This window comes from Thunnus maccoyii, chromosome 2 (assembly GCF_910596095.1).
Source record: "Thunnus maccoyii chromosome 2, fThuMac1.1, whole genome shotgun sequence".
Taxonomy (NCBI): domain Eukaryota; kingdom Metazoa; phylum Chordata; class Actinopteri; order Scombriformes; family Scombridae; genus Thunnus; species Thunnus maccoyii.
In genome coordinates, this window is record NC_056534.1 from 35,970,588 (window position 1) to 35,984,515 (window position 13,928).

Consider the following 13,928-nt stretch of genomic DNA (forward strand, 5'->3'; position numbering starts at 1 on the left):
CATCTCCAGTAAATAATGTCCAGCCAGTTGATTTCAGTTCTGACTGGAGACCACAGACCAGGGTACAAGTTCTATACAGTAACACAACTTGGACCCTAATCATCCCCTCAGTGGCCAATTACAGCCACACACACTCTTCTTCTTCCTCAGCCAATCATAACCCTCAGTGGTCATGAGAACAATGTATCACAGACTATGTGATACACACACACACACACACACACACACACACATACAAACCACTGTGGAGTTGAACTGAGGAGGTGGATGGACACGAGGCACTTTTTGGTTCAGTTTTGTTCTAATGCTGGTCAGTGTTGCCCAAAGGAAAGCAAAGCTGTTTCCAAATCTGTGTTTGGACTCAACTTCCACAAAGCAGACTCTCTGGGGGCAATTGTTGTCTGTCTGCCTGATTTTTACATTTGTCTCAGTCTGGCTGCCTGCCCAGATCATCTCACCATTTGTTTGTATTTATATCTGTGTGTCTGGCTACATGGTTTGTCTGCTTTTGTCCATCTATCCACCTGTATTTTTGCATATAATTGGGGACACGAGGAACAATGCGGGAAATACGGTATGTCTACAGAAGTGGACAATATTGGGAGAGACAGAGGAGAAAAAAATAGAACTATAATGTAAAAGTTTGCACCTCAAATGTTTGAACAAAGGACTGTATATCTTCCTTACTATTACACCAGCAGACGTGCATTTGTGATCAGATCAGACACATGTTAATGCCAGGTGTAAACAGGCTTAATGATTAATGACAACTCTAACTTATTACTACAATGAAACAACATCTACATACAAATCATCTGGAAATATTGTACGAAATTACATTTTATGTGTTTGTTGATTTGCGCCGGGGGATATTTTGTGTGAAATGTTGTTGATCGTTAGCTGTTGAAGGTGTTATAGGATGTAGGATGCAAGGTCAATCATTATGGCTTCCACTTTTCTGTTTACTGACAACAGATGAATGTGAATGTGTTTGCATGACATGACGTGAATGTATACGAAGCCAATCTTTTCATAAAACAAAGAAGTTAATTAGTTGATTCTTTCACCGATGATATTTATACTCCCTGTGTGTTTCACTATGCCATAAGACAAGAAAAACAATACTCTATGCTATTAAATCACAAATGAGTCAGCTTTGAAGTAAGGCAGGAACTGTGATGGATAACATGTTAGCATCAGGTCCAACCTTAGCTGTACGACTTTCTAAAAATGATGATGAGCCAGTTTTGTGGGGAAAATATGAGACATATGAAAGGAGACCACAGTGGTTTTATAGTTCAGCTATGTGATAGCCAAACTGCATTATCACCTTGCTTCAACCTTAGCTCTCATTTTTTTTTTTTTTTTGTCTTACTGAAGGCAGGGACCGAGGGAAATGAAAGGTGTGAGAACAAAAAAAAGTGACACATCAACAAAAAAAACGACTGGACGCGCTGCATAACCCTCCTCTGTTCTGTTCCTCTTTCCTGCAGTGGAAAGATGGACATCAGGAAACAAAGTTGATGTGTTGTGCCTCATAGAAGTGAGTCAGGATCCTAATGCAGTTGGAAGAACGATTAGACTGCTTCCCCAAGTAATCCAAAGCAAAAAGCTATTTTTTTTTTTTTTTTTTTTTCACCAAAGCCATTCCATGTGGTGGATGAAATAATTCTTCATGCTGGTAAGTTAGATTACACTGCAGGGTCGCCTAAAACATCACATCCTGGGTTGTGAGAATGACCGCTTTTAAAATATGGGTCCCGAGACACTCCGGTGACACGCACACAGTAAAAACGATACCGCCATCCATTTCGAGTATGACAGCTGAACTCAGCCTTGTGGATGTCCCTGCCATCTCTAAACTCATTTTTTAAGTATTAAATTCCTCTAGATTTACCCACTCTCTCTCCTCCTCCCTGCAGAGGTGTTATATGTCTACAAAATGACTGCCAAAGGCTGGGGGTCAATACAATACTTCTGTGATTTGTGAGAGTTCTTGCAAGCAGTGCACAGTGTAAAATGCAGACTACAGCGGGGTCTCTCTGCAGACATCATTATAGTGATCTATACCATATACGCGTGTCATCGCCGAGATCAACGACGGCAGAGAAGACAAAGACTGTTGGACCAATCAAGGCTGAATAAAGACGTTGCCCATCCACGGCGTGACTTATTTGTCATCTTAGACTCGTACCATATTCATAAGTCTACTGTTTAACATTAGTCATCCATCATCGCGGGGCTTGGAGCCTGACAACCTGTGTGATTTATTCAGTCTCAGCCATGAAGTAGATATTGTATAGACCGGACAGAACAAGCGTGAGGAATCTTTCCCAACAGGGCAGATTTACATCCATCTGTATGTGTGCATGTGTGTGTGTGTGTGTGTGTGTGTGTGTGTGTGTTGACACTACAGCTGTATCCGTCAGCAGAAACATGTAAGCTTGCTGACGCAGGGGATAAAAAGACACACACCAGCGCTGTCACACTGACAGAAAGCGCTGGAGAGCGTCGATACGGGATCAATATGGCGACAAATCAACAGGACCTTAGGGCCGTCACGCCTAATCTCTGGGTTAAGTGGGAACGGGGTGTAATTAGAGCACAATTCCCTATTGCACTCTTTGAAATAAAATATGTGGGAGTACAAGAGCACAGAAATAACCGGAGGATTGTAAAAAGTCATCAAGAGTCAGATGTTTTGTAGCTCTTCAAATAAACGAGTTAAACACAACTGTGGCAAGATAATTAGTGAACGTAATTTATACAGTAAATGAAATAAGCAAAACATGCACTTTTTTTTTTTTTAGAAAGGGCCATACGTTGGTTTAATTAATGCCAATCAAAGTAATGTTTCCTTGTCTGAATAATCCCAATATTCACATCACGTATTTGGTCAACTGGAGAAATATCAGCTGCTGGAATTGCTTAATACCAGTTCAAATTGATGTTTATTCTGGTTTCCACCACAAGTCAAACACTCCAGCGTGTACAGTACAGTAACTCACCCCTGCAGCTCCTTGACAGACATGGAGATCTTGAGGTTGTGTCCCAGAACATGGAGTGCAGTGAGGATGTCAGCCCACTGGACCATCTCTCCCAGCGGACCCCCCTTCAGCACTTTGGGGCTGAAAACATCTCCAGACTCCTCGGTTAGGAAGCCCACATGGACCAGGATCTAAAGGAGGAAAGGGACACATTGTGGCAGAGAAGTGAAATAAGAGTCTGTGGGGAAGCTTCACAGCACAGCTATAACACTATAGTGGGTCATAGTTGTTCACTAAATATTCAACCAGTACAAGAGCTTCATCTGAAGAGCTTCAGTTGATCACTATTTAGCATCAGTCTCTAGCACACATGATGGTTTATTACAACTTGTTCTCATTTTCATATCTATTGGTTAAAACTTGGAATCAACAAATTAATTACTGAGATCTGGGAACATGGAGACACTGAAACAATGAAATCCAAGGAGACAAATTACTTTGTGTTTCTGGCTTCATTTGAATTCTTTTGGGCGATGTTGAGGAATTCCCAGATCTCATAAATTAACTCAGTGAGAACATTAATACCGATAGAAATGATGACCAAAACTTTAGAAAACAAGTTGTAATAAACTGGAATTATCCTTTAATAATGTACTGACATGTTTACATTATGAGAAGGACTACGTAGAGCTAAAACACACACGGCTGCAAACAAATGTAACATCATCGCTGACTCTGATGTGGAGGTTTCGGTCATGTTGAAGTGCTTTCATAACATGAACCTTCCTCTGTCAACTGCCACTACTGACCATGAGACGAGTGGTCTGATCCGACTCGGCTCAGGTGACAATGATTGATCGATTATGACATTGTTCATGTTGCAGTAATTCATCAGAGCAGAATTCTGAGTATTTACAGGTTGTGAAGAGTAGAGGCTAAGTCAGTCATAGTCAGGTGGGTGAAAGAAAAAGTCACAAGCAGAGGAGAGCGGAGAGCACTCAGAAGTTAGTTTGATCATTTCAAGTTGGACACATTTTACCCAGTATGGTCAACACTGAGTTGAAGATTATTGATCAGCTGGACTCAGCTGACTACTGTCGGTACAGCAGGTCGGTTTGCATCAGTGATTTTGATCAGAGAGTTATTTTAAATCAGAGCAGAGCCACGACTCTGCCTCCGTCTGCTCCTCTAAAAACCAGCCTGTGAATAATCCACCATCTCTCCGTCTCTCTCCCTCGCTTCATTAATATTATTCTAAAGCCATAATAATACACCCTAAAACACACAGACATTCTTCATCTTGTACCATAATGTTCATCTATTAAATTAACATACTTTACAAACAACATGTCTCGACGGTGGTCCAATAATTTATATATGTAAACGAATAATATGTATATAACAAAGTACATCTAATTCAATCTGATTTTCATTATATATTTATATATGTGTGCATGCTGAATAAAGTTAAGCTCCTTGAAAGTTAAGCTGCTACACTGCAAACTGTTTTAATGAGTTTGAGGATTAGAATCATTAGAATTTCAGACTCTTCCAAAAGGAAATTATGGAAACTGAAAAAGTAATTCTTTGAAATCCCCGTTGAATTATCCCCTCATGCTCCAATGGAATAGCATGCACATGTAGAAATCCATCGTTATGGACCTCGGAGTACAACTCATTTCATATGCGCCATATGTCTACACAGATAACCGCCGCGACTAAGTTGGAGACAACAAGGAGGAAAAAAACTCTTTGTTTTAAAACACTTGTGGCCAAATTGATCACAGTTTGTATGTTACACTATGATCCAACTTTGTACTTACATACAACCGTCCTGTCATGCATGTCCACCTAGCTACTGCGTAATCAGTGCAACCCACCGAGAAATGAGCAACACGTTGCTTTTCACAGCGGATTAGACACAGCCATGTCCAAGCGTTGCTCTGCTGAGTAATCCTGATTAGCTAACACAGCATGAACACCTCCCGCTGCTTTTGCTGGCAAATGGAGTCAACAACTTTCACCATGCAACATACATAATGAGCTTAGGGCCAACTGTGTGGAGTTTGCCAGAAACTTTGATGGTTATTATCTCTGCCAGTCGTAAGCCTGGAGGGGATCATTCTTTTGGTTGTATTTGTGCATGTCTGTGTACATGTCTGCAGCTAATCTCACATACTACCAGACCCATCAACCTAATATCTCTTTTTGCACATTTATGACTGTATGCTCAAGGACCTCTTAAGGTTGCAGTGATTAACAGTTATTGAAAAACCTATTTTATAACACCATTCCACATGAGCCTGTGGTAAAGATTAGACTTTGGTCTTTTCAGCAGTCCTCGCCATTTTACGATATGCATTACGACATAGCATAAGGCATTTCTGGCAATCGGCTAGGCTAAAAACAAGCCTTACTCAGTCTGTTACAGGCCACGTTTTAGCCTTAGTCATGGCTCAAAAACTGACATCCATAGAAAAGTTTGGTCTCATCTTGAACCGGAGCATTTGTTGATGAATTCCACGCCTGCTATGTTATGATCCACTAAGGTAGGCACGATGCAAGATGAATAACTCCCTGTTTCTGTTGCTGCCATCTTGGCTGTACACACCTGGTGGAGATGTGCACTCTTCTGAGTGCATTCTCCTAGCTGCCTCCTAAGTCGCTCTCTCGCTGTCTCTCACTCTGCTTGTGCGTAAGTGCATGTGCTTCCTTTGTCTGCACCTCCACAGCTCTGAACTGTAATGATTAAAAGCTTCCAAGAGCTCTTTATGAGGCCTTGATGGCCTCTCTTATTACTCTCTTCCTCCCTCCATCCTGTCACATTAGCTACAACGTATGTTGCATGTTTGAAGTTCACTGTAAGAGCCGATACAGACACAAGCACACGACAAACACACTGCTCTTACAAATAACACATTTTATAATCCTGGAAAAGATTGAGTCTGAATAAGAGAGAAAGAGAGAGAGAGAGAGAGAACAGCATTAAGCCTTCTGGATGCCTGATATAAAAGTATTACACATAGTTACATTTATTATGTATAGTTGTGGGAAGATGTTGTGTATTATACATCCAGCACAACCGCTAAAGTCATTCAACTGATGTTGTAAAGTTAACATGTACAAAATGTGTGTAAAACATTGGACAATGGTGTGTACGCAGCAGTGTCAGGCTCCAGCGAGACTCCAGCTGGCGTGAAAAATCCCCTGATTTAATAAGTCTGCTCTATTAACTTCTGCTTCATAAAAAAAGATAAGTGAAATTTAATTACAGTTTGGGTGGCAGATGGCAAGAGTGAGAATTCATGGCGCCAATACTATTCACTCTCTTGGCTTGGAGGTGGTGTTGCTGGTGAGGGTGTATCACACAAACACTGGCAGCCGTGCAAAAATGGAGACAGAAGGAGCCGAATTTCACATACTGGCAGCGGTGCAGTAACAGCGCTAAATAAATATGAGGAATATCACACAGTGACTGCAGAGCTGAATAACTGTGGATTGGATGAAACTGGCATCCACACGTGAATGCAAAGTTAATGGGGAGAGAGGTAAGTGTTCTTCGGAAAAAAAAAAAAAAAAACTGGCATCTTGCAACACGTAATCCAGACTGCTGAGGAGGGATTTCACTTTCTCTCTAATGGGCGGTATTTATCTCCATTTGCGAATGTTAATTCCTCTGTATGGGAGCAAAATTAGAGTAGAGTTCAATGAAACATATCCAAGCAACTCTGGAAAAGTAACCTTTATATCATAGAGTAGGAATCGATAGCTAGAACGGAGAGGAGAGAGGAACCGGTGTGGGTGGGTTTTGCGCCGTGTTTTACTGTGCAGATCGCCGCCACACACTCTCACCGCCAACACAAGCTCGCATATTTGCTCATGCGCTCACTTGAAAATGAAGATGAACGGGCGGAAAAAGCCACATAATAGGAAGGCAACAACAGAGGGAGGGAAGCTGTACTTCCTCATGAACTCCTGTATCACGGCCAGCTGCCTCCCTCAGGAATCTGATCACACACAAGAAGAGAGGGGAGCGCTTTATGCAGTGGACTTATGATACTCCCAGATGGTGTGTGTGTGTTTGTGTGTGTGTGTTGATGGATTTTGAATTTGTTTTTATGCATTTGATTCACACTGACATACATCAATGAACTCTAGTCGAGATTCTGTGTGTGTGTGAGTCTAAGTGAGTGCGGATGTTTGGATATGGATGCTCACACACACGCCATGAGCTTCGGGGATTCTCAAAAGGATCTAAAGCTACTCTCTCTCTCTCTCTCTCTCTAACGTCCCACGGGGATTGAACACAAAGACCCTACTGAGACAGACAGAGGGCTACGATAACAACGCCGTCCCGCTCAAATCTTCTGCGCACCTTTACAACACCCCATCTGCCTGTGCATGTGTTCAACTGTTAATGCCACAAATCAAGGTCTTCTCACATGTTCCCTGCTCCCAGTGTTGTTTTGTGATTGTATGAACAGGATAAAATGTGGAGAGGAAAATCTATCATCTTTTATGAGCTGATTTTAGGAGTGTTTAATGCAATGTAAGTGTGTATGAGTGTGTAAGTAAAATCCTTGGAAAGTCCTTGGTGCGTCTGTGTGTAGATACGAGGATAGAGAAGTAGAAGTGGCAGGTATGTGGTACCACTCCATCGCTCTGCTCCGCTCCGCTCCGTTCCACTCATCGCTAACAGGCTAACGACAGAAGAATGCTAATGCTTGTCTCAGCATCTGTTAGACTTTGCACGAATGCATGTGTGTGAGTTTATGTGTGTGTGAGTTTGTGTGTGACCCTGCTTACTCATGCACTGTGGCCCTTATGAAGGTCACAGCTGTCCAATGGAAGGCCACGGGTGGCGACACAAGCTGGCACTGCCAACCATAACTACTTCACCCTTAATTTCACCTTATTCACATCCCTACAGACAACTTTCTCTTCTTTATTTCTCCTCACGTCTTTGGCTACTTCCCCCTTGTTGTCATGTTCCTCCCTCTCCCTTCTCTTTTCCTCTTCACTTTTACTTTTTTTTTATTATCTCCCCTACTCCTGCCTGCTCATTCACTTCACCTTCCATATCCCATTAGTCTCCTACACTGTCTGCACTTCATGAGTCAGAGGTCAATTAACTCTCCGGAGGGCAGACACAGGGAGATGGCAAATTAACAGTTCGGCATATGCTGACAAACACACTAAATGTGCATGCTCAACGCACACCAAGCAGGCGCAGATGCACACAAAGTAACCGGCTGAGAGACAAAACTAACATCAGAAAGGCAGTGAATGCAACGTAGCAGGTTAACAGCTTAAGGTCAGCATCTTTGAGTCTGTATTATCATCTCTCAAAAACCTCTCCATTATTCCATGATTGAATATGTCTCCTTTGATTTCTATAAAAAAAAAAAAAAAAAAAGGGAACAGCAATTTGTTATACACAAAGTGTTCCATCAGCTGCACTATAATGGCTGAATGGTTGACCCGGGCTTTTGATAAAGTTTGATAACTGCACCCAAAAAAAAGAAGAAAAAGACGAGTTCTCTGCTTTGAAAGCGAGGCACAGTAAAAGGTTGATTGTAGTCTTTCTCGACTCCACAAGCGCTGAGGAAATAGGAAGATTAGTCACAAAATAAAAGAGATTTCCTAGAATATTTAAGGCTTCATCACACAGCCGCCGCTCTGCATACAAAATCTCTCAAATATGTTTGACTGTAGGAAATAACTGGAATCTCTTCTGCTGTGATTCTCAGGTAGCATTAAATCTCTCAAGTTTCCACAGTCACTCTCATGAACACACGTGCACACACATGCACACATGCACGTGCACACACACACACACACCTCCCCCTTTCCCGTCCTTGTGTCTGCTTCCAACAGTTAAAAAAGATTAATCTTGCTTTTTCTCTCATTTTCCTCGACCCTCTCTCCCTCCATACTTGCCTGTCTGCTCTACTAATTTATTATTTTGAGTAAACATCCACTCCGCTTACAATCAAAGACAAAGCCAAACAAGGAAACAGAACTGAATCAACAGAGGCCCCGATGGAATTGCAAAGACTGCACACTCAAGCAGAATACTAAAGTTGCTATTGGAAGCGAGGATTTTGTCAAAGACAAAGGTTAGGCGAGTGCAAGGCCGCAGTCAATTCACATCAGACAATGTTTTTCCAAGGTTAGAGTTAATTAAAAGTAAACAGTGTTATCCTTCTCAATGTTAAAGTAAGTCCTTTCTTCAGAGTTTAAATGAAAATGAATGTCCCTGTGAGGAAGGAGGTCGACAGTCAGAAATGGTTAATTTGACTGCTGCTGCAGACTGAGACTGAATTTTCAAATAAAAATGTATAAAGATGACGCCCTTTTTATTGCAACGCTGTACAATTAACAGTCACTCACACACACCAGGACCCACGCAGACAGAAGCAGAGTACACAAACACGTACATATTTACAGTATTTCTGTTTATAATTATTGTGATAAACAGCTTTTGACAGCCAAGGCCAACTCTTACAAACACCAAGACATCTGCTGTTGAGATAGCGGCGGCGCGTTGTAAAGCGTATGGGCTGTTCAAGCAGGCACGGAGCCGTGATAGAGGATAACAAATCCCCTCAGTGCACTACAAGAAAGGAGAACATCAATCACAGTGACAGAGGACTATTTCCACCCTTGTTAACTTATTTTAGAGAGAGACGGGGGCAGAGAGAAATGTTTCGGAGAGGAGAGGCAGAACGTGTGCTCAATCTGCCTTCTCATATTAACTTAATTAATTTATCATTATTTTCTTGACTAAAACATTATGAGTCTATTAAGAGCAGGGTCAGAAATGTAACAGTGGGGATAGAATATGTAGTGGTTCGAAAGGTTATGTGCAGTCAAAAGTTTTTAGGACTCCCAAAGTTCCGTTTGACATTTGGAAAAGTATCCTTTAAATTAAATTACACCCATAGTTTTATGTTTTTAAACAATTTTTAATGAACACATGAATCCACAGGCACATAAGCTTCCTGTCTTTTGTTCCTTGATCATCTCAGCAGTGCCTCATGCCTCCCTTCTCTCCCTCCATCAATCCTTATTCCTAATCCATATTCTATAGTACCTTCCCCACCGCCATCCACCCCCCCACACCCCCCCACCTCCTTTCTTTCTCATCTTATTCTTCCACCTCTGGCACTGGTACAGCTCGGCATCTCATCGTAACCCCAGTCATTCATCATCATCATTGCTTACCCTTGTTCTCCCTTTCATTTTTCTCCCTCTCTCATCTGTTCTTTCTTTCTTTCTTTGGTATGCGTAAGTACAGGCAGGAAGTAGCTAAGTCCTTATACTCACAGCTTGGGTTCTAACCAAAATGAGATTTGACAATTTAGCATTATGAAACTGCAATACATTTTGATTTTACAGCTTTAAACACTATTTTGTGCTGATACATACAGGCAGTTACACGCCAATTACACGAGAAGAATGCCGACTACAGCAATGGTTGACAACCTATCATTACCTCCTCTATCATCTTTTGCCACCACACATTATCATTAAAACGGAGAACCTTCAAGAAGCATCCAAAAAGGCTTTTTATGCTTAAGTACTTGAGTGAAAAACAGTGTTTCCCATGCATATATCTCTGAATTGAAATGCTTTAAGCTTACCTTGAGTTTTCCATCTTACTTCAAGGTATTTGTAGATAACTGAGTCTTGAACATACAGTACTAAAACTTGCGAGATGGCGCAGTATTATCAGGTTCTATAAGCTGCATGTCTGTTGATGGTTTTCACTTTGTCCAGTTCAATTGTGTTGTTGTTTCCAACTCTGCCTAACATTCCAGTCTCCCGCCTATAACCAGCCCTATGACCCCACTTGTCTGCAATTGAACGACTGACTGACTGACTGAGTAGCTGAGTGCTGAAGTTATACCATTGGTCAGCCGAATGCTGCCACTTCCTGTATCCGTTTTAAATTAAAAGCCCTCTAGCATTTCATATTAGGGGTGTTATGGTACGTGTATTCATCCCAAACTGTCACAGTGCAGACATTACGGTTTGGTGCATGCAGTCATACAAAGAATATGCTCCATGACCTAAACAATTAAAAAAAATAGTTGAATTATCTACTTCGACGTGCGGAACAATAATTCTTGAGTGCTAGTTCCCCCCGGAACGTTCTGGCAGCGCACCACTAGCATGCTCATGGATGTATGCTAGCGGGCTTAGCCAAGGTAGCATGGTTACTTTGGTTACCCTGCCGTCAGAATGACAGACATGAGACTCCATACCACCACTGACTGAATGCAACACTATTATTAAAATATGTGCCGTTATCTCCGTGGTAAAACCATACTGCGTCTCCCCATCCCCCTCCCCTCTCTGTGATGGTCAGCTCTTCAGTTCACCTTTGAATGAAGCCGTTTGGAACAAGAATAAACACATATTTGGTCAGACAGCACGTTGTAAGGACCAGTTCTGAGAGAGAAAAATCTAGTTAAAAAGTATGGAGGTAAAGTGGTGGTTTGGTCCATCTGACTGATATATTATTATATATGACATCATTAGATTATTAATAGTGAAGCATCAGTGTTAGAGCAGCATGTTACTGTTGTAGCTGCTGGAGGTGGAACTAGTTTCAACTACATTATATACAGTTAGACAATAAATCAAGAAACAGAAAGGTTGTTTTCCTTTTCCACTGCAGCAACTAAACTGTTTCAGTAATAGTTAAAACCAATGAGCCATTGTAAAAAAAATAAAAGACCAAAATGTTATTTTATACCTTTCTTTTTTTTCTGTTGTACCGAAAAATGCACTGAACTATGACCCCCAAACCAAGGTACATACTGAACCATGAATTCTGTATACACAATTTTGTTACACCCCTATTTCATACACGGCCCGGCCATATACTAGGTTTTGACCTCGTATTGTTTCAAATACACGACCACTGTTTTGCATTTTTGTGTACTGTAACATTCTTCACACTATTTAAGCTTTTGCTCCCGTTGTTATTGTCAAGTTTTTCTTGGCTGCACTTTTCATTTAGACGTAAAAACATTTTTACAGTAAAAAAATACAGACTTGATCAATTCCATTCTTACCCAAGACCCTCAATCATGCATCATCCTTTTGTCTTCATCTCTCCCTCCCTCTTACCTTCTTCTGGTCCCTCCATCGTTGCTCCAGTTTGGTATCCAGGCGGTTAGCAGCGGTTGCCCACTGCTTTGCAAGGCGGTGGATTCGGCGCTTCATGAAGCTGAGGGACTCCTTTCCTGTTCCAACCTGGTCCAGCAGTACAGAGAGGTCTGTGCGGAAAGCAGCCTGGGAAGAGGATGGATAAGGTGGAAATTAAGTAGAAAGAGTACTGCAGTCCGCAACATAGGTGTTACTCACGCTAGCAGAACGGCTCTAAGGATGGCAACGTTGGTCATTCGGTCAGTCCAACACTTGAAACATTTAAGACTGAAATATCTCAACATGTACCATATGATATCCATGGTGCCCAGTGGACAAATCCTACTGACCTTTGTGATCCCTGACTAGTCTAGTGTTACTAGCATGAAATGTCTTGACAACTGTTGGATGGATTACCAAGTACAGTCATTTGGTTCAGATATTCATGGTCTTCATGAACTTTGTGAACTGGAGCCACCATAAAGTCCAGTAGTTTGGTTTATCTGTGTAACTGTTTGGGTTTTTTTTTAAATGAGCATGACAACCTCACTGAACCACCAGCATGGCTGTAGACTGTATTTTATTGGCTTGAATCCTGCTGAAACATACTGGTCTGCAAAGTAACTGAAAGCGAGTAAGAAAATATATGAAAGAGAAATATGTCATCTTTAGATTTAAGAGGATCAGCTAATGTAACCTGTTCATGAAAATATGTATTTATTTTGCATTTGATGGTACATTTGTATCTTCTGCAAATGCAGGAAAACATTTACTGGTAGATTTTTAAAAGAATAAACCATTTTACTGTGACATTTGCCTTGTCAAAGCTTATCTTTCAAGAAAAATAGGGTCCTATGAAAACCTTCACTTTACCATTTGTTTTACTACAAAACAGCATGCAGCGTGTTTTCCAACTAATGCTACAAACAATAAAGCATTTTCTCCTCTGAGAACAACCTTGGCTCAGCCCTGTTTAAGTGTAAGATACAGGAAGAATGTAATCTACAGCTGAGTCATTGGGGTTCCAGGAGAAGATGGAGATATCGGTCTTCATTTACACTGACAGTCTGCTTTACCTTCTGAAAAATCTCCCTGATGCCACAAATACAGTGTAAAGCGTGAGGGTGAAATCGTACACGTGCAGATATAATGCACACACATCACTTTTAGAACTAGTTTAAACATTCATGACTGCTTTGTGCGCCCAAACGAACAGAGTAAAAGGCTGAACAAGCTGTAACTCTCGCCTTATTATCACTGCATAGTCTCAGCCTCAGAGGACACTTATAACTGCACTTTGCCACCAATGTGAGGAACATTGTAGTTAATGTTACTATGTTGGCATCTTCATTGGCTTGTGATTGAAATCAGTCTATGTTAACTGTAAAGAATAGAGAATTTCAGAGTTACCGAGGGAAGACTATCACCATCCAAACCATAAATAAATCCGCGTCTAGACGATATCTTGATAAATTAATAGACTATTAAAAATGTTTGTATTAATGTGCGTATTAATTTGTGTGCGAGAAATTAAGGCACAAATTACTGCTCGCTGACCTCAAAGTCAATGTTGAGGAAAAATGGAGAATAATGACGAGGGGGATCAGGCGTGTTTTAATTAGTCGAGAGTGAACAGGGTCAGTTGAAAGTTAACTATTATGAAGTAATGAGGGCAGACTGCTCACGCTCAGCATCTTCTGAGCTGAACTACTGTTTGCACTCTTCTTCTCTCCTCTTCTGTCGATAGGTGATTGACAACTTGAAGACTGCTGTTAATCACTG

General features: G+C 41.3%; 1 protein-coding gene across 2 annotated transcripts in view; it reads right to left on the reverse strand.

The window, feature by feature from the left end:
• LOC121906861 (alpha-1,6-mannosylglycoprotein 6-beta-N-acetylglucosaminyltransferase B-like) overlaps positions 1-13,928 on the reverse strand; it is a 122,623-nt gene that overhangs the window by 50,642 nt on the left and 58,053 nt on the right. For both annotated transcript variants that reach the window (XM_042426049.1, XM_042426039.1), the window contains exons 7-8: positions 12,129-12,293; positions 3,009-3,178 (exon numbers count right to left, since the gene is read on the reverse strand). In XM_042426049.1, the coding sequence (XP_042281983.1) occupies positions 3,009-3,178; positions 12,129-12,293 (335 nt within the window). The remainder of the gene's footprint in view (positions 1-3,008; positions 3,179-12,128; positions 12,294-13,928) is intronic.